This window comes from Homalodisca vitripennis, chromosome 5 (genome assembly GCF_021130785.1).
Source record: "Homalodisca vitripennis isolate AUS2020 chromosome 5, UT_GWSS_2.1, whole genome shotgun sequence".
Taxonomy (NCBI): Eukaryota; Metazoa; Arthropoda; class Insecta; order Hemiptera; family Cicadellidae; genus Homalodisca; species Homalodisca vitripennis.
In genome coordinates, this window is record NC_060211.1 from 115,919,545 (window position 1) to 115,942,088 (window position 22,544).

At 32.5% G+C, this 22,544-nt stretch overlaps 1 protein-coding gene across 1 annotated transcript; it reads left to right on the top strand.

Annotated features, from left to right (window-relative positions):
• The first annotated feature begins 1,269 nt into the window (after window positions 1–1,269).
• LOC124363903 lies at window positions 1,270–22,299 on the top strand. Its single transcript, XM_046819176.1, has 4 exons — window positions 1,270–1,416; window positions 15,119–15,237; window positions 17,204–17,294; window positions 22,129–22,299. The coding sequence occupies exons 1-4, from the start codon at window positions 1,309–1,311 to the stop codon at window positions 22,273–22,275; spliced, it is 465 nt and encodes a 154-aa protein (XP_046675132.1). The 5' UTR covers window positions 1,270–1,308; the 3' UTR covers window positions 22,276–22,299.
• The last annotated feature ends 245 nt before the right edge of the window (window positions 22,300–22,544 follow it).

The following is a 22,544-nucleotide window of genomic DNA, read 5'->3' on the forward strand; positions in this document are numbered from 1 at the left end:
GTTATAAACCATTTCATGGTTAGTCCATAAAACAACCCATCTATTACCAATAGTTAGTGGTCATGATATCTTTTACCAAAAAAGTCAACAATTTTTTAGCCATTAATAACAAATTATATGACAATCAAAAAATGTTTGACTATAATAAAAATAATCTCAAAACGTTTTGACGTGACAACGTCTTAAATTAGGTTGCGGCTCGGAGTCACTCATGAAAAAGTGTAACGCCCGGTAACGTTACGATGCCCGTCCAGTGGGTCCGCCGCACGGGATAAAGCAGATAACTGTGGGTCCGCCGCACGGGATAAAGCAGATAACTATGTTTATTCGTGAAAATGTGGAGTGCTTAGATTCGTCATTTACAACAACTACAACAATAAAGGTAAATAATTGTACACTGATATTTCATTATCGTAAACTATGATTGATTGATTAATTGTTAGATTGACACAAAAGTTGAGAAACTGAGTTTATAGGTTATGTCATACTATTGACAAATGTTGATAGTGTTAAGTAAATTATTAGTTTAAATCACTCTGCAATCAATCGTAATTCAGTCGATTGAGAAGAAACAGCGCGTATTGCTAGTCAAACATTTAAAATAACAAATTATAACCTCTAACCTGTCATAACAGTGCGACCAAACAAACGAACTAAACCGACCAATCACCACGCGCGGAGTTAGAATTTAACTGTGTTTAGCAAGAATTTCAAATTCCAATTTTAGTAAATGTTTTATTCAACTTTACCATTTACAATAACAAATTTTAATTAATTTCAAATTATGTACAATGTTTTAGTAAACAAAATATATTTCTATAGTTAAAAATTTGTGCAATTCTTATTTTCATTCAATTCCTTGTTCCTATTGTGCAATTTAATAATATTCATATCAATAAATATTCTACCGAGAAAAAAGACGTTGTCACGTAAAATCTTCGCCCGTAAAACCGACTTTACAGGCAACCATAATTTTTATGACATAGATACTGTTAGCCTTTAAACAATAGTAGTGAACCAACTAATTTTTGAAACAGTGAAAGGCGCAAACACAAAGAAACATAAAGCTTAATGAAGTGACAAAGGTCGCATTTTATTTCCGTAATCGCTGTTGGGAAACTGAACAAGAAAATAAATCAGAGCGAGTGTAAACAGAAGCGGTGAGCTCTTTGTTCGCTTGCTGGCTAAGGGCTGGAGGGGGTGGGTGAGCCGATGTTTTCTGGACGGAGAGTTTGTGGGGCGCGCAGCCGTCAGCAGTGGCAACGGTGGCATCAGCACACGACCACGTCAGCAGTGTAGGCCTACGTCATGAGCCACGCAGACGACACGGCCTGTGGCTGCTGCCTACCCCTCTTCAGGCGGCCTGTGCCGCGCTCTACCGCCAGGAACATGCTGTGGGCGCACAAGCCCTGCAAGGTAATCTATCTATCCGTCAACAGTCATAGTATATTTACAATTAATGGTTCATTTTCTTCAAATACAAAAGAGATTATAAAATGATAATTTGTGGTGCTATATCAATAATGTTTACCATTAGCCAACAATAATATACATTACAATACTGTACAGTAAATCTTTTCACTGATATTATTTATACTCGTATACTGGAAATAACACGAACAAAACAATTATACATTGTTCTACTTTTTTATAATATAATATAACATTACTTTGAATATAATATAACATCCCATATCATTTCTGGCTGTTTATTTGTATATAATTTAAATCGAATAACTACTATTCATAATAAAACCTTTATTTTTATTGACTTCCAAGGCTCGTATCATTGAGCAAACTGGCAGCGCATTGTGAGATGTGAATTCAAAAAAGAAAAGTAAACTTCCCGAGACAAAGAGGATCCTTGGCATAGGCAATGTTCGGGGGCATGTATGAAATTGCACTGTCAGTTTGGAAGGCGATTTGATATGGTGATTTTTGTATATAGGCTGTCCCAGAACTCTTTACCAATATTTTCAGATATTATTCCTGAAAAGGTTAATAACCAAAATATCATACTTAAACTTACGATTACTCAAGAGTTACCCAAACAGCCGCCATTTTGTTTTTCTGCACTAAACTATTTTAAATTAAGAAATGGAATGTTGTAATAAGTTGAGATTTGATGTGTAGACTAAAAGCCTAATTACATAAACACGATAGGTTTATAAGCTTTACTGTTGAGATGAGAAATAAATTAAATAATTCGCTTTTAGACCAAGTGCTGAACAATAACAACTGACAGCACTGCTTGGGAGCCACAACAATCAGCTGTTTTAATTTTAGCTTCTCTAATCAGCTGATTATAACATTACATTGTTGGATTGTGATCATAAGGGGACCCGGACAGTAAAAAATTTGGTAAAAAATTACGTTTTCACTTTTTTATTTAGTTTTGTAGACAATTTTCTTGTGAACATTTTGATATACAACACTTTATATTTTAAATTTTATTAGCACTCGTAAAAAAATAAATTTGAAAGTGTGTTTACGTAAATATGGCAAGGAAACAACACCTCATAGCTGAGCAACGCAACTTATTTGTTGTAGTACTCATTACTTTATCAGTAAAAGAGATGATGCCTTATGGAGCAGATGTCCTAATAGACAAATTAGAGTGTATTGGACATATACAAAAGCGGATGGGTACTAGGCTATGCAAACTAAAGTCCTATAATAATTCCATAAAACTTGCTGATGGTAAACCACTGAATAGTAAAAACCGCCTTTCATCAAGTGCTATAGACCAGCTCCAGGCCTATTATGGCCAAGCCATAAGAAGGAGCAATACAGTTGAAGAGATGAAGCAAGGAATATGGGCTTTATTTCATCACAAGTCATCCAGTGATGAAAATCCTCAACATGGTCTTTGCCCAAAAGGCGCTGAAAGTTGGTGCAAGTATCAACGATCTCTTGTAACTGGTGAAACATACAAATATAAAAATAATATCCCCTCAGTTATTATGGAGTTTATTAGGCCAGTGTTTAGGAGCCTGTCAGATCCTGATCTCTTGAAAAAGTGTTTACACAAAAAGACCTAAAACCCTAACGAAAGTGTAAATAGTGTGATAGGGGCTCGCCTCCCAAAAACTGGATTTGTGGGTAAAAAAACCTTACATTTTGGAGTTTATGAAGCCGTTTCAAACTTTTAATATCGGACAGATTACTAAATGTAAGGTCCTACAGAAATTGGGCATTTCAATTGGCAAAAACACTGTTTCTACAATGAAATTACTAGACACCGAGAGGCTTCGAAATTCAATGCGCGCTTCTGCTGAATTATAGAAAAGGGCAAGGCAGACCAAGAGGCAATCTAAAAGGAAGCTGAAGGACAAGGAAGAAGACACAGACAATCCAAGTTATGGGGCTGGCCTGTTTTAAACACAATTTGTAAGTAAAATATGTTTTTTTTACAACATTGAAATGGTACGCATTACTTTAAATCGCGATTCCCGAAAGTTGCATTTTTTTACATTGTGGAACACTTTTTTCAAAAACCATTTGAGATATCAGACTGAAATTTTTTACCACTTATTCTAGGCTATTATTTGAACACTTTAACACGAGGATTTGTTAATTAGCACATTAGTTAATATTTTATAAAATATTATATGTGAAATTTTAAGTAAAAGATTAGCAGCATATAAACAAAATTACATTTTTAAAACAAATGTGTATTTTTTTAAATCCCTGTGTTAAAGTGTACTAATAATGTCAAAGAATGTGTGGTAAAAATTTCATTTGGATATCTCTAATGAATTTTGAAGAAAGTGATCCACAAAATACACAATTTAACATTAGCGTAATAGGACTGTCCGGGTTCCCATAATATTCTTACCGATTGTAGGGTGTAGAGTGGTTTCTTTGCATAAAAAATATTGAAACAAAAATATTAACTAACAACAATTTTATTCACATAGGACTTCTAATGAATTTTACACAAGTATATTTTTTATTACGAGTACAAAATAATTTTGAATTAAGAACAATTTCCGCTGCTGAACAGTTTCAGTCAAGTATTGAACAAGCGATGTTCAATATCTCCACCACCAGTTTGATAATTTGATTATGTTTGAATCAAAAGAAACCCAAATCCTATGTGTGCTTAAAATATTGTAATTGTATCTACAACTTTAATTTAATCTTTAAAATAACTGAAAGTATAGTAACGGTTTTATCTAACTATAAAAACATTGATAACAGACGTGATAACAACAAAATGTTTACTTGATAATATGATGTTGGTATAAGCCATCAGCCAAACAACAGGACAAATAATCTCATATTGCGCCATGTAAAACAGTTTAATGTGGATCTACGTCACAATTGTCATGTCTTACAATATTACTAATGTGGAAATGTTATTTTAACATTACCTTACATTGTGTAGCCTAATTCCAATTTAAAACGTAGTAGCATTCCTTATAAATATCTTTACTGGGTATAAGGTAACGACTTCAAACATATAATCATTTTATTCCACAATATCTTTTCTTCTTAATATTTCCTTTTACTATTTTTAATGACTTATTGTTTTTATTTATGATCAATGTCATTAACGCGATTAATAACAACTGAAACGTTTTCACTAACACGAAGATCAATACATTTTATTTACCATATGAACAACAGTAGACGCAAGGCATGCGCCTATATCTGCTGTAGTCTATAAATGCCACTTTAGTATTAAGAATAAATTATTTCACTATAATAATTATAATTTTGAACAAATAATTATATATATTATATAGCCTATATATATATATGAATATTGTTTATTTATTCATTCTTAATTTATCACAAGATGATAAATGCCAACATTTTGACGATTGATAGGCTACATTTTTACATTTACTACCACTTCGTTTGACTATAACAAAGTGACCAAGTGTTCAGAAAATATATGTATATATTTCTTGAACACTTAGTCACTTTGTATATATAATATATATATATATATATATATATATATATATATATATATATATCCTTATGGTATTTGTTTAATCGCCTTATGACTTAAAATTGATAAACTACTTCAAAAGAATAAATCTCAACAACAGGCTTCAGTGTTTCTTTCTAGAGTTCATGTGATTTTTCGCAATACTATTACAACATTGCAAAGATCGTAACAAACTAAAGTGTGAATTATTAAAAACTGTGATTTAAATAGCCTACTTTCAGAATACTGGAAAATATATAACTATTTTTTGGTATATACAAAAGATACATGAGACAACGCAGAAGAATACACAGCATATAACAAGTTTGTTGAGGTGTGAGGTAGCATTGAACAATATACAGAATACTAATGGCTTATTGAGACGTCAGCTAACACTGAGAACTACGCAACATACGAGAATACGCGGTGTGGGATGTCATATAGCATTGACCAGAGAGAGGTTCTCATCCTTTCAGGCTCTGAGCCCCCTTCATACTTTGTGTGAGGTTACGCCTCCCTTTACGGATTAAGTTAATTTAGACTTATACTGTATATGATAACTTTACTTCCATAATTTTTAGTAAAATGACTTTGAACTTAGGCTAGACATACTCTGGTATGGAATATTAAATCGTATTTATTCAAATACAAATTTTAATTAAACAAATTATCGAAAAATCACAACAAAATATCAATAACCAGATATGTAACCAGAATAAGTTCGTTTCTTTTGTAGTACTAGTGTGAGTGCTGGCTCTGTTTCTCGTTGACTATTTGTTGCTTGTGTGGTTGCAATTTTGACAAAGAACAATGCGGGTCACTTTCCACCTCTAGTCTGGCTCGATATTACATTTTATATTAGTCAGGGCTGAAAATCCTGACTCGCTTAGATAAGTTGATGAAAATTGTACAAGCAACTTGGTTGCCTCCATTGATGCTTCTGGGTAAACAGGAAGATTTGGTAGCCAGAAATGTTGGAGACCCATGTTTGGGAAATTCTCTTTAGCGTTGGAATCACATTGCAACTCAATTGTTTGCTCTTAAATGTGATCAGGAAGTATATCAACGTTGTTTAGAATGGGGTTTCTTTCTAACTTAAATTCCCAATTTTCCGAGCTTATATCTGGGAAATAGGCTCCGATTTTGTTCTTCAGAGACAACAAATGCTCTGATATTAGGTCCTTCACTTCATTTACTAGGTCTTTTGGGAGACTGAGTTTCATCGAGGAGAAAAGTTCGGCTCCGAATTCTGCAGGCAGCGTTGCCAAAAAGCCATCTTCTCAGTAAAACTCCTAATTGAATCATAGTTCTTCAAAGTACTTTTCTGACCATTGCTACCATCTTTAGGTTCAGAAGATATCGTGTTTCGAAAATGTCAGACAAATATCTCAAGTAAAAGATAAATTTGTCATCTGTAAATGTCTTGTATAGTTCTTCACTTGAACTCACCAAAAAGATTTCAACTTGTGATTTCAAGTTGAACGATCTTGCAAGAATATTACCTTTGGACAATAAGCGAACTTCGATGCGAGATAGAAGTATCTTTAGATCACTGTTCAGTTCTGACGTAACACTCGAAACAGTCTGGTGTTCAAAGCATTGGATTTGACGTGATTCACTACTTGAACTGCTAAGTTCAAAGCAGTGTTAAGTGATTCAGGGAAAGTTTGACATGCCAAAGCTTGTCTGTGGATGATACAATGGGATCCAATTATTTTAGGATTCTTTTTCTTAGAAAATTTAATAAATTCTGATCGACAACCTGACTTGCCATTGTTATGGCGATGATAATCGACAACACAATCGCTATAATATTTACAATAAAACTACATTCACAGGCGAAGGCAAATGTGTTACTGAATATTGTGTGACAAGTAGCGCTTGTGGTGGACATTGGTACTACTGTGACAGACATGCGTACTACGCCCCGCCCCGTCGGGCTACAAATAAATAAAGACCCTGCTATGCTGAGTCAGCTAGTTTCTCACGCCTGGCATGACGCTCAGTTACATTTTATTGAGTTAATAGCTATAAAGAAATTTTCATGATTGTGTGTTTGTGTCTAGCATCAAATTCAATTTTTGTTGTCGTAAATATTCATAAAAAACAACTGTTTCAAAAACTACAATTTTTTAAAAATTTGTTAACACCTTCCCTGGAATTCTTTTACGCCCCTCAGGTTGAGAACCGTTGGCATAGAAAATACATAGAATATGTTTGTTGAGACGATGGATAGCACAGAATACTATACAAAATATGAATAGTTTATTGAGATGGCATTCAGCACTAGAGACTACATATCTTAAAAGTGGTTTCCCTAAGATCTCAGGTACACAGTGTGTGTATATAAGTGGTTTGTTAAAACATTAGGTAGCATAGAAGAATGTCCAAGTTACACTTGGTTTGCAGAGATGTCATTCGGCACGGGAGCTTCATAGCATAAAAGTTGTTTGTTGAGATGTTTATTAGCACAGACGACTACACTAAGTGTAAAAAAATATAAATAGTTGGTTGAGATGTAGGTTTGAACAAGTAACTACACAGTATATATGTAAGTAGTTTATGGAGATGGTAGGTACCACGGAACACTACACAGTGAGTGGTTTGTTGAGAATGGTATGTTGAGAATTGTAGAAGACTACAAAAAACATGAATAGTCTGTTGATATGGTGATAAGATACGCACTGGATACTACAACCCTAAAATTAGTTTGTTGAGACTTCAGGTACACAAAAGAAGATTACAAAACTTACAAGTGGTCTGTTCAGATCTCAGGTAGCACAGAAACCTACACAGTATATACGTTGTTGAGAAGTGAAATAGCACAGCCGAATACACAGTATATACGTTGTTGAGAAGTGAAATAGCACAGCCGAATACACAGTATATACGTTGTTGAGAAGTGAAATAGCACAGCCGAATACACAGTATATACGTTGTTGAGAAGTGAAATAGCACAGCCGAATACACAGTATATACGTTGTTGATAAGTGAAATAGCACAGCCGAATACACAGTATATACGTTTGTTGATAAGTGAAATAGCACAGCCGAATACACAGTATATACGTTGTTGATAAGTGAAATAGCACAGCCGAATACACAGTATATACGTTGTTGAGAAGTGAAATAGCACAGCCGAATACACAGTATATACGTTGTTGAGAAGTGAAATAGCACAGCCGAATACACAGTATATACGTTGTTGAGAAGTGAAATAGCACAGCCGAATACACAGTATATACGTTGTTGATAAGTGAAATAGCACAGCCGAATACACAGTATATACGTTGTTGATAAGTGAAATAGCACAGCCGAATACACAGTATATACGTTGTTGATAAGTGAAATAGCACAGCCGAATACACAGTATATACGTTGTTGAGAAGTGAAATAGCACAGCCGAATACACAGTATATACGTTGTTGAGAAGTGAAATAGCACAGCCGAATACACAGTATATACGTTGTTGAGAAGTGAAATAGCACAGCCGAATACACAGTATATACGTTGTTGAGAAGTGAAATAGCACAGCCGAATACACAGTATATACGTTGTTGAGAAGTGAAATAGCACAGCCGAATACACAGTATATACGTTGTTGAGAAGTGAAATAGCACAGCCGAATACACAGTATATACGTTGTTGAGAAGTGAAATAGCACAGCCGAATACACAGTATATACGTTGTTGAGAAGTGAAATAGCACAGCCGAATACACAGTATATACGTTGTTGAGAAGTGAAATAGCACAGCCGAATACACAGTATATACGTTGTTGATAAGTGAAATAGCACAGCCGAATACACAGTATATACGTTGTTGAGAAGTGAAATAGCACAGCCGAATACACAGTATATACGTTGTTGAGAAGTGAAATAGCACAGCCGAATACACAGTATATACGTTGTTGAGAAGTGAAATAGCACAGCCGAATACACAGTATATACGTTGTTGAGAAGTGAAATAGCACAGCCGAATACACAGTATATACGTTGTTGAGAAGTGAAATAGCACAGCCGAATACACAGTATATACGTTGTTGAGAAGTGAAATAGCACAGCCGAATACACAGTATATACGTTGTTGAGAAGTGAAATAGCACAGCCGAATACACAGTATATACGTTGTTGAGAAGTGAAATAGCACAGCCGAATACACAGTATATACGTTGTTGAGAAGTGAAATAGCACAGCCGAATACACAGTATATACGTTGTTGAGAAGTGAAATAGCACAGCCGAATACACAGTATATACGTTGTTGATAAGTGAAATAGCACAGCCGAATACACAGTATATACGTTGTTGATAAGTGAAATAGCACAGCCGAATACACAGTATATACGTTGTTGAGAAGTGAAATAGCACAGCCGAATACACAGTATATACGTTGTTGAGAAGTGAAATAGCACAGCCGAATACACAGTATATAAGTGGTTTGTTAAGCAATTAGACAGCGCTGACGAATATCCCATTTTAAATTGTCTTTATTAATTTTAAGAAACAAATAATTTGTCTGCGCATTTTAACCCGATAGGTACACAAACTTTAGAGCTTTCAACTTCAAAATTCAATTTTATTGTGCGAGGAGAATGGTAATCTTATTATGATGTTATTATGTCTTCCGTATACGCGGTATAGTAGAAAATATTGAGATAGAACCATCAATCAATTTACAGGTTTAGGTGGATTTAAATATTTTATATTATAAATACACTTGTCTATATTATAAATATCTTATATTACTGTATATAAGTACGTTTTTCATCTCCTCGTAAGCTCGGAGCCGTTTTCCCTGTAAAAAACTAATTACTGAAGATTAAAACACTCATTACTACAGTACCTTCCCACGAATCGTGGAACATCGTAGAATCGTAGAGTTCATTGTCGACATGAACATTTCTATATTACTCCCTTCCCGTACTTCCGTGTACGTCACCTTTGTTTTATTAAATACTTAATTATACCGACGGAATTTATTCAATTAATTTATTCTACAATAGCTGTACAAGATGGGGGTTTTTATTTCAACCACCTCATGTCATCGATCAGGCTTGCAGGATTTATGCTATGTTGTATAAATAATCATTAATAAGCATTACAGTGCTCGTCAGAGCCTGACCAACAATGCCATACGAGTATTTTGATTTGTTCACCTGTACCTTACTTTTTTACTTCCACCACCCTCGAATGGTGGGTGTTATTAAATTCTTAATTGAAATACATTTCACTCTCAAATTAAAGTTTCCAACAACAGCTCAGAGATTAGCGACAAGATACTGGCTGAGATTGAATTTGTGAAAATAAATCTTACCACAACTCAAATCTCCGACATATGCATGTGCTTTTAATTAACTCAAGCAATTAGTTGGCTTCCAGATAAGTGAAGATATGATGGGTGGATCTAATAAAATAGAACTTGTATATTTAACTGTTAACTTGAGCAACACTGTAGTGTTATATATTTTTAAACAAACATTTAAACCGTGTTTCGTCATTAACACAGTCACGACGACGTGTACCCCATCGGGTACACGCGATACTCCACAACTGCCGTCGTGTCCCAATTGGGTACACACAGGGCGTACGTAAAGCACGTCGTAAGCCCGATGGGGTACATGTATTTCACTATTGCGTTTTATTGTTTGCCTGTGGTGTTTAAATAAAAACCTGAGGCTATCGTGTACCCCGTCGGGCGCATGATTGCTTAATTTTTTGTATTGATTAATTTTTAGGTACCCTCGAGAGTACACTAAGAAACATTAAAGAAACATATTAAAATCAATTCTTTTGAACAAAATTCCGAAACTCACATACATTTTTCGTTATACTTAGATGTCGTAAAGAAAGATCACGGGTTTTTACTATTATTATTGAACAATTACACGGCAAATAAAAAAACTCTGGAAATAAGTCACCGTCATGAACGTGTTAAAATTGTTACATTAAACGTAAATTAATGTAATGATAAACTTAAAATCACAAGAGTTATAGCTCTGCAACAAAAAATTTCATCATTTTTTCCTATTTTACATCCGTTATGACAATGATGTGACGGATGCAAGAGGCAAGAAGGCATGAACGTTTGAGAAATCCATATAAGTGCTTTATCAAACTGTCATACCTAGGGACAACGGCCTACTCATAATTCAAGAAGCCTGCCCTCATTAGGCAAGAGGATCTCACAACCCCACCTTCTCAGACGTTACTGCTTGAGATTCTCTCTTTTAATAATATTTACGTACGGTTTCATGTTGCCACTTCCAAAGTTCAGCTATATGTGTCTGAATAGTGCCGCACTATATTTTTTAAGATGATTATGACGAATTTTACTAATAAATGCTATTCTGGTTTATAAACTTGTGTAATTTGTAAAGGTGAATTAGAGCCTATCGAATACTTTCAATTATTTGGCCAATGAACGAGAATTCCCACTAACAACAATTATAGCAATTCACTGCAGGATTGTATAAGTAGGTTTTCCTCTGCTATAAACAATCGTCTACTGCTGCAAAATCTCAGCAGAGGTTTCCCTTGGCTGAACATGCATAATAATAACACTGTAATTTAATACACACAGCACAAAAATTAAATATAATGAGGGGAAGCAACCGGTCTAGAAGTATAAATAACCAATATATTGAAGTATCTGTTCAATAAATATTTTTATCGAGTGAATATAGGAGAGGTGGAGCTTGTGGAGAACCAACCACCTCTGAGGACGGCCTATGGTTGTGATGGTCGGAGGTCATGGGTGTTTTTCTGAGCCTAAAGAATTCACAATTTCACAAATTCTAAGGTATTTTAAAATTTGTTATAAACTCGTCTGCTAAACATATATGTGAACCACTTGTAGCTTTAACGAATACATCTTTTCTAGAAAGCGTTGTCCCTCCAAATTGAAAGTTGCATTGATGAAGCCAATATTATAAAGAGCTCAAAAGTAAAAGTCTCCAGTTATAGACCTATAACAAACCTCCACTTGTAAAATGTATAAGTACATATATCTCAGGCGCTTATTTAGTTTCCTACGTAATAATAACTTGTTATAAAATAGACAGTTTGGATTCACACAAAATACATAAACCATTGACGCTGCCATATCGGTGGAAGACGTGTCTTTCTTGATCTGAAAAAACATTTGACAGTGTCAGTCACCTAACACTTAGGACACAGCTGGAGAAAATAGATAAAGAGGAGTACCCAGAACGATGGTTCAAATCTTACTTTGACAATAGAAGCCAGTGTGTCCAAATGCCTGCCGATTCTATGCGGTTTTTCAGGGTTCGGTATTGAGACCCTTTCTTTATAAAAATAAATGTAAATAACAAATGAATGATTTTAATTCTGCTATCGCACAAAGAACGCCAACTCTCTATGCTGATGCTATAGTTATTGATTTTGGCTTTGACAGCTAAAAAAAAACTCATTTTTAACCTTATTCAGACTTATCAGTAACTTTAAAACCAAAATTTGAACAAAAAGATCGTAGCCTAAATCTTACTCTGTCCTTTCTCTTCCATTTACTTTCAAAACATTTAGGAAAATTCGTCACACGTGTTCGGTTAGTGACAATTTGCTAAATTATGAGAATCATCCTCAATATCCAGTTATACTACTCAAAAATCGAAAACGGAATTTACAAACTGATTTTGTATCTTATCCTCCTTGTTTTTACTTCGACAATCGTCTAAGTACAAAAATATTGATTTTTAAAACAATGGCCGTTTTACTTAGGGGTCAGTCATGTCGGTAAGCATTTAGGCTCTCTCTTCATACTTGAAACCAATTTTGCTTTCCAATTTTAGAGATAATGTTGTACATAACTCTAATTTACATAGGTATAATAAAAAGAAGTAGACATAACCTTACAGTCTTAGCAAATAGTGACATCGGCTGGAGGCCGAGTAGTTTTACACTAACGCACACACAACTGCAGGGAATTAGGACCGGCCGCATTTCCTCCCTCATAATTAGTGCACCTCCCCGATCAATCCTATATTTTTCTTATTTGTAATTTTATCTTAAGGTGATTAGTATTTATAGATTGTAAACACAATAACACGAACAATTATACCATACACCGTAAAATACACTGAGGTTGTTTCAGAGTATTGCTTAGTCTTTAGTCTAAGCTCTCACTGAATAACCTGGGAGGGAAAAGTGAAGGTGCAGGGCTGGCCCTAACCCCTTGCACTTGTGGGTGTGTGTGCGTGTGCGTGTGCTTCAGCCGCAATCCCTAATTGCTATTATCTGGAACTTGTCGACTGGAGGTTTCCGCTTCACCACCACAGGATTTTGGCCATAACATATTTATCATCCCAGTAGGTTTCAAGAGTCAACTGTGAGAGTAACTTGTCAACAATGTGTTTTATATTTTTGGATAGTTCGTGAGTTATAATGCATGTAGAACTGTTTTTAAAATATTTATACATGTGTATAAAACTTAGTAAAACATTGCTATTGGGTTCAGCTTGTCTTGTAAGGCAATCAATGATTTGAAAATAATAACTCAAATCACACTTTGTACAATTTTAACTGAAAATGTTCAATTGTGTAACAGTATGTGTTATGTTACATTATTAATGTAATATAAACTAATACGATGACTGTTGTTATAGATGTAAATCATGTGTTTCGCGCCAAGGTGTGTTGCTGACTTAAAATTCGGAATCTTCATTTACTTGCGTATTTATAACTCCCATAGTCAATTTTCAAATTTTTTGTTACTGCTTTAAAAAAATTATTTGTTATATAAATTTAAATAGTTTCACTTTCAATTGTAAACGAATTGATTAAAAAGATTAATATCTAGACAAATTATATAGAAAATTAAACTAGTTTTAATAACTAGTGGAACAAATAATCTGAATAAAGTTGATCAATATAGGGTATATAATGGTCTAACAAGGTGAGATTATGGTAATTAATTGTGCCTACTAATTATGCCAACACTGATTATCTAAAAGACTATATGGTGTAAAATGGATACACCTTTATTACCTTACACATAAAAACAACTAGAATTATGTTAAGTAAAAAACATTAATTGTGATTTTGTTACTTCAAACCAAAGTAGTTAATTTTTAGTTTAAGAAAAATACTTTCATTCAAGGTGGGTTATCCTCCAAAATCAGTAATCAAACTGTTTGCTACATTATTAAGTTAAAGTATACATCGTAATCACGAGTAAGTGTAATTAAAATGAAACTCTGGCATAAGTATTTTCCTACAAATCTGCTATTGTGTTGCATGACAAAGCGAATCGCAATTTGGACAGCAGCACTCTGCTAAGAATTTGAAAAAGAAGTGACTAACTTTTATTTCGGTACAAGAAAGGAGATGGATGAGGATTATGTTGACACTGCCATAGTTCTTCTGCCCGAAATTCATTAAATGAATGGTTTAAGGAGAGAAGCCATGAGGAAGTTTTTAATATTCTTACTAATAGACACCTGATATACAATTAAGTAAAATTCAAGGAGAACAGTTTTCCTCTCTTGTAGACTTTGTGTATGATGATTTAGACACATATCCAATTAACAACTATCTTTATGAGCAGAAAACTTGTTAATTTTCACCATGACTTCTGATTGTGGTTTGCAGACTGCAGTTAGTCACGTACCGTGCTCCTAAGAAAATGGTCTCAATTTGTTTTTAATGGAGTCATGAACTAACCGCAAACCATTAAACAAGTAGCGTAACATGCCTAGTCATGTTTCTAGGAACATGCACCAACTTGAATTCTTGCCAGATCAGAAAATGACAATCAAGTTCCATAGCAGGTGTATTGAGACTGCTATTCTCCATATTTATGTTCTGTTCTGTAGAGTAGACCTTTAAATCTCTTGGACAACACTTGTGCTATATATTAATTCAGTTTGGAGATTTATACACTTCTTTGTGCCTAAATAATCCAGGAATTAGAAACTATAAAACTCCAATCATTTGTAGGAGGCTCAAAGTATGGAACAACTGGATTTGGACAGACAATAACTACATTCTGTTGATGCGACACATTAAGGGGAAAATATACTCCAACTAATTAATTTTAACAAGATGTATTCTGAATCTCTTGAGTAGTATTGATTGGAAGGAAAGATGCTTGTTCATGGTAACTCAGAAATTTCAGGTCCATAGATCCGTGTGTTATTTGTAGCTTGACTTGTCTGTGTAGGTGCTGCTTTACCCAGAGGAAGGTTGGGCGCGCAGTGCCATGTCTTCACACTGGCTTCTGCTGCCGTGTTGGTGGAGCCGGTCTCGCTGTACAGTTGTCGAGGTCACAGGCACCAGGAGGTTATTTTCTTTCACTTACTTACTAAATGCTTCAATATAAATACAGATATTTTAATGTAATCAGCAAATCTGAGGATAAGATCAGTATTGTAGTATAGTTTGTTTGTTACGAATTTGTGTGATTGTGGAAGATCTGTACAGTTACTTTATGACAATTCAAGTTTGTTGTAACATTAGGTGTATTTTAATTTCATATCCAAGACAAGCATTCTTTTAAAATGTAAAACTTGACACATATTATTAAGAAATTGACTGGAGAGAACACATATAGTTATTATTCTGCTGTTCCCAAGAGGTTAAATGTCTCATGCTATAATAAACGTGTTATTGAAAGTACATTCATAGTCCATAAAACTAAGGGAAATTTGGACACAACTGCTAACAAATAATTCACAGTTCTTATTCATTATATCTTTTTATTTCAACTTAGTAATAGTTCTTAGATAATACTAGCAAAAGAAAGAAATAGTGTTGTTCTAAAAAAAATCAAATTTAGTTTTTCAATGAAAATAATTGTTTTACAATCACCACATCTAGAGTTATTTTTGAATAATGCATGTTCATGTAAGTTCTTTTCAGTATTTAGTTTTAATTTTTAAAGTTATTTTACTCTAAATATGTTATGTAATAATACTCTTTACATAACAAATAACAGTTTTTATTTTTTGTGAAAAAAAAAACTTTTTATTCAATCAAACAATTCTTTAAATGTTTTGTAGTCAGGTTTCATGACACAACAAATAAAATAGTTGGCAGTAAATAAAGAACCAATATTTCTCATTAAATACTAAACAGATTTAATTTATTTTGATTTGATTTGAAATTAATATGAAACTTTGAAAGAGACCTAAGAGTGTGTGTGATTTGTAAAAGATTCAATATATGAATATAATTTATTTAATGTACAGAGTTTTTTATTGAACATATTCTTATTTTTAAATTGTTTAAACCCCAATAGAGTATTCAATTTATTTAAACAACTCATGGCTTTTGGTATAAAAGCCAAGTTTGTATAAAATGCTTTAGCAGTTAGAGTTCCTATGTTTCACAATTTATAGCTTTAACTCTTTACTTATCAGTGTATAATGAGTATAGGATTATGTGTCTGGATACATGATAAAAATAGTCAATAATAAATATTTAAACCAATAAATTATTATTGTATGAAAATTGTATTTTGAAATACAGGATTTAATTTAGATGTTGAATAAAAATACAATTGAAATCATGAGAACTGTAAAGACATCCCATCCTAGGTTTTTCCACAAATCTTTGGTATATTTACAGTATATACCAATAAATAAATTTGTTTGTGCAGTGTACGTTTATACAATATAACATACTTGAGAAAGTTGTAATAACAGTGAAATATTGTACAGTCAATAATTGTAGTTTTCTACATAAAATATGTAATGTATAAAGAGAGGTTTGTGCATATTGATTGCAATATTTTCAATTCATTAAAAGGTTCAAAAAGCATGCAATTATTTCTTACCGGTAGTTAAATATCAGAGTGGCTGTAATATGAAAAGTGTTTGTGGGAATAGTTAGTGCATGAATACATATAATTATTTCACTGTGTTATTTTTAGTTTTTTAGAGTATTTACGCAGAACACCCAAACCATATTCTTGAAAAAAGTTACAGCACACAATAGTAATCCGACTTCATTTTTGTTCTTTTTATCACAGAATTATGATGTACAAACCAAATCTCTATAATTTTTTAAATAAACTTTTACATTTGTAGTCTAATGTTATAAAATATTGAATTTAATTTTGGTTAAAATCTAACTGAACTGTCATGGTTGGCACAAACTACTTAATTTTTGTAATTCTTAAGTTTCAGTAAGTGTTGATAATTAATTGTTGCAAATAATTAGTTTAAAGCGTCAAAACAAATATATAAATCATCTCTCGGTAATTGTCTCATGAAAATGTATATTAATACCTTCCTTTTTCTTTTAGGTTTACAACTCAAGCTGAAATGACTAACAATGGTCACAATGTTTGTATCGTTGGTTCATTTAAGAAGACTGTAGGTGATCCTGACTTCAAGGTGAGGTTATATTTGTTTACACCAGTCTACATTCCAGGAGCCAATAGTCAATTTGCATTATACAAACGCACAACTAAGTTTTTCGTTAAATCAATAGAGAATTTCTTGTAAGAAAGAAATGAATTGAGGCTAGGTTGAGATCAAAATAGGAGTGTATCAGAATTGTTAAAATATCAAACAATAAGTTCGATCTAAAATACTTTTTTTTAATTGTCACACTTAAAAATCAACCATCAAACACAGAAATAAAAGTTAAATCGCTGTCTGCCAAATATATAAAGATATACTTTTTTGCTTAAAATAGCTACTTTCTGTCTCCTTATCTTGTCGGCTATTTATCATTTATTTTATCTTCTACTAATTCTCTTCTCTTGTGTTTAAGTAGGGAGGCAGCTGGTCTAATAAAGGTTGGGACACACACACATAACCGCACCGTGCCCGACACGTGAGTCGGCCGATTGTCGGTGCGGGCTCGGCTCGGTTACAGTGAGGCCACACATGTCCGTTTGCAGTCAGAGCGCAACAATCTCACTGTTTGTACTAGAGCATGTTTCTTTTGAATTCGAAGTGACAGATACTGATACTTAAAAAATATTCGGAAGATTAAGTATTGCTTGAGAAAATTGTTAATATCATTGTTGTTATTTTTATTAATCGCTGTGGTGAATGAAACATTGTAATGCTACAGTAAAGCTTTGTACAATCAGCTAGGATGTAAAATTTGTAAATATCATTATCTTGGTTATATTTTTTATCCCTATAATTCTTGTTCATTGTGTTTCATTGCAGTGAATTTCGGTCAAATACACTATAAACAGTATATTTAGCGTTTTTTGTATTAAACCCAAGAGCTATAGTGTGATGCCAGAGAGTTTACCATGTTGCAAGCCCTTTTATAATAATTTGTAAAACATAGTAAATATTTGTAAAATATATACTGGAGAACTTACAAAAACAGATTTTACAAAATGTTTTTCTTTTATAGCTCCGAGGACAAATAGTTTATTGCCAGAATTAGTCAAAAATAGTAGAAACATAAATATATTTTCTAAAAAAATTAGAGTATGGTTGATCGGTCAAAATGATATTGAGTATATGTTTAAGATAATACATTAGTGTATGGTTAGTCTTGTCTGCTAAGTTATAATAATATTTAAATAGACACGTTAGAGCATTATAAAATAATTATTTATAATATAATATTTAATGTTACATGTGTAAAGCCTAATATTTGAATTGTAAATCATGCATACATCCTTTTTGTTTAATACAGCACACTAGTTATACTAAATTTAAACTTTGAAACGTAATAGTACATTATTTACTACATAAGCTACAATAACTCATTTTTATCATTTCATTCTTGCTCGATTCCGCTATTTTAATTTTTTACCCTTTTTGTATATAGTATCCCCAACACAGGCACAGCCTCTTATGGGGTACCTAAATTTCCCTTATTTTGTAAATCTATTGGTCTAATTATTAGTTTAAAAAAAGAAAGAAAAATCTAAAAGGATGTAACCTACTTTTTATATGTTATTACTCTAAGTACATAATTAGAAATAAGTAAGTAGAAAACATTTTTTTTATTTGTTATTTACTGCTATTGTAAATACGTTATGTCATAGTATTATTTATTATTAAGCACTGGCAATAATATTTATTCGTAATATTCAGTTTGTTATTATGGGGAAATAAATGATTTATTATTATTATTTATTTTTAACATGGGTTTTTCTTGCTTGAAAATCTTATTGTATATAAAATATTTTTATTTTACTTTATTGAAGTGAAAAGAATAAAAAAATAAAAATGTCATAGAAACATTCTAAATATGACCCTTACAAAATACCGGAATAAATTTATCAAGTAACTTCAATACATCAAAGAAAAATAGATTTTTGGGCAAATAATTACATGCTTGTTATTTTTTAATTAATGAAAAATGTTTATAGATTTTTCATAATTCGAATTTAGTTGTTTAAAATCACTTAATGTACAACATGGTTTTCAAATTTGTTGTAATAAGAAAATATGCACAATAAGAAAATATGACTAGTTTACTCTAAGGTAAGAAAATGTAATACTTTTAATAATAAATATGATTTTGTACGCGAACACAGGATGTAGAGTTAGTAGGCTATACTAAATAATTCAATAAAATAGAACGTGTAGACTACTTAAATAGTTTTAAAAAGAAGAACGCAACAGTAAACAACATATGATGCCGCTCGTAGACCGCACCGTGCCCGTCAAAATTCAAACTAAACATATCGGTGACGTTGCGGGCACGGTGCGGCCACGACGGTCTGGTGTCGGTGCGGACATGTGTGGACTTGCAGGTTGAAAACTGCGCTGCAATTCTTTCACCGTATGACGGCCAGCACACGTCCGACTGACGTGTCGGGCGCGGTGCGGTTATGTGTGTCCCAACCTTAATGGTCTCATCCCTTCATAATAATTATGTTAGCTATTTGAAATCATATACAGACTAATTATATAACTATAAGAAACATAGAAACATACCATATAAGAATTATGAAACATACATTTTGCTTTTTACTTTGATAGTTTTTTAATAGACTATATATTTCAAGAAAATTTATTAATGAACAGCTTGTTACTGTACATTTAAAAAATGGATCATGAGCCATTCACCCAAATATGCCCCGCTAAACATATCTGTTATCAACAAATTTTAATATACAATTGATACTATATGCATTCTATATTGAATATGAATATATTTATAAAATATTGGACCACTTTATAAAAGATAGTATTAAAATAGATTTATGCGTATATTATTAGAAAAAGATTTTGAACCAGTAATGTTGAAACATTGATTTAAAAATTTTACAACAGGTGAAAATTATTGAAATTGCACTTTAACTCTGTGTGCTTAGTAAAAAAAGGTGATTACAAGACTACAGCTATGTAGACATATACATACTACTGGTTTCAAATGTAACTTCAGAAAAGTCATAAAAATGAGAAATGCTGTATACTAGAAAATTATTAACAGAAAACTCTATGTTATATCATTAAATTAAAAAAAAACAGGATTTTCAGGACATTTCCCAATGTTTAGTGACAAAAGAAATCAATAGCAATATATTTTGAGATTTGCAAACTGATATCTTCCTTAGATGAAAAACTTATCCTAACACATAACACTGCAATCTGAGGAGGAGATTAGATTGCAGATCTCGAAATGTGATGTAACTGATTTCTTGTATCACTAAACAATATCAAATGTCCATGAAATTTTTGTTTCCTTCACAATCCTTGCATCATCAAAAACAAATTTAAAACAAAGAATTATTTTGTAATTTGAAATAGCCTTGTGAATTACGAGGTTTGATTCTCAAAACTTATATTATTCTGCATACATACAATCAACCAAACAGAATGGACATACAATAATCACTTCTTCTCTCCTTTTTTGACTATGAAATGAAAAGATATAAGGTGTTCATTGTACTATTTAAAGCTTCTTTGTATTAACTTCATTAATTTGGTGGATAATAAGGTGGGGATTGCCATTTGAATTGCCTCTTACTCTGGTATAACTTTGTGTTCTTATTTTGGATCAAAAAGGAAAATCAAGAAATACAAAATCTATTGAACGTTCCAAAAATTATAATATTTATTTTCTTTCACTTAAAATTTCAAAGCATTTAAATAGTGAAAATTAAGCTTTTAGATGGAAAAAGTGCTACTGTAACTAGATATTTCTACTGCAAGCAACTTTTTTATGCTGAAATAACAGGTTTTTCACCAGTAAATATTCAAAGTTGATTACATATAATAGAACAAATCCCTAAATTTTGTTTTATATTACTTACATAAATAATTATTCAATTATATACCACCAATATAAAACTGACTTAATTTGATTTAATTACTGTATGAAAAAACTCAACTGAAGGTTCAAAAAAGGTTTGTGAACCTTCTGCTGGTCGCCAGACTCCTTTAGAGCTGTGCATGGAAATTTTATTTTCTGAGTAAAATAAGAATACTGTTGTTTTGTATGTTATGTTCATTAACTTCATTCATAGTTAATTACAAACATATATTAACTATAAATTTTTATGCAATGAAAATTACAAAACCTTCAACTGAATAATAATAAAAATTACTAACACACAGACCTCACATATTGCACAAATGACAACTGTAATGATCAATGATCAATACAACATATACAGATTATCAGCTATACAATCATCAAATTAAAGGGCATGCTGAGGGCCGTTCCTAGGGTTAGTGGTACTCGGGACAAATGTAGCTCAGCTTCTCCCCTCCCTCTAATATTATATAAATGTAAATATAATGATAACACTGTCATTTCAACCTTTACTCACATTTTAAAATTACAATATTTATTAAAAAGCATATTTTAATTGCAATTCCATATTATAATACAAGTAACCATAAATTGTAGTTGCAATAATATAATGTTTTCTGCCTCAGCCTAAAATGGAAGCAGCAACTGCCTAAACTGCACCACTCAGCCTAACCATGGCATCCGGGAATGCTTGCCCCAGTCATCCACCTTCCTTCCAATTTTCCTAGGCATGCTTCCATTAACAAAGTCATGGTGGAAAGGGGCAATATATGGCAAAACCAAATTATATTTACAGTGTACGAGTCATTAAAAATGTGTGACATACTGTATGATAATTAATTATTTATATTTGTTTACATGGAATGATTAAAATGGTTTAGTATCAGTTTGTATCTAGTCTATTTATTAATCCTATTCTATGTTCTAATGAGAAATTATTTGACCATGCAATAAAAATTAACGTATTATGGTACATTTTTTCAGCTAAACCTGACCTGTAATGTTTCTATGGCAGATTTCAACATGGGCTACATGATGACAGGATCATTGGAAAGAGGCCATAGGAAGAAAAATGTGTATCAGATGACTCACTTCGCAATAATACAGAGGATAGACTTTTCAATTTCTTAGGAAAAATGTTGAGGATCTTCAAAAACGATTTATATTCGTTAGTTGTGGTTGATGCTGTTTTGGTAAGTTGAAAATAGAGAGAACTCTTAAATTTTCTCTCTGTTTGGGAAAAAAACTATGTTAATACATTAATACAATACACTAATTTTTATAATCATTATCACTTATATCAGAGGATCTAATAGAGGTCAGAAAAAAGTTCAAAAAAATCATTCTTTTATTTAAAAACATCACAATTTAATTATTAACCCCTAATTCATTGATTTTTA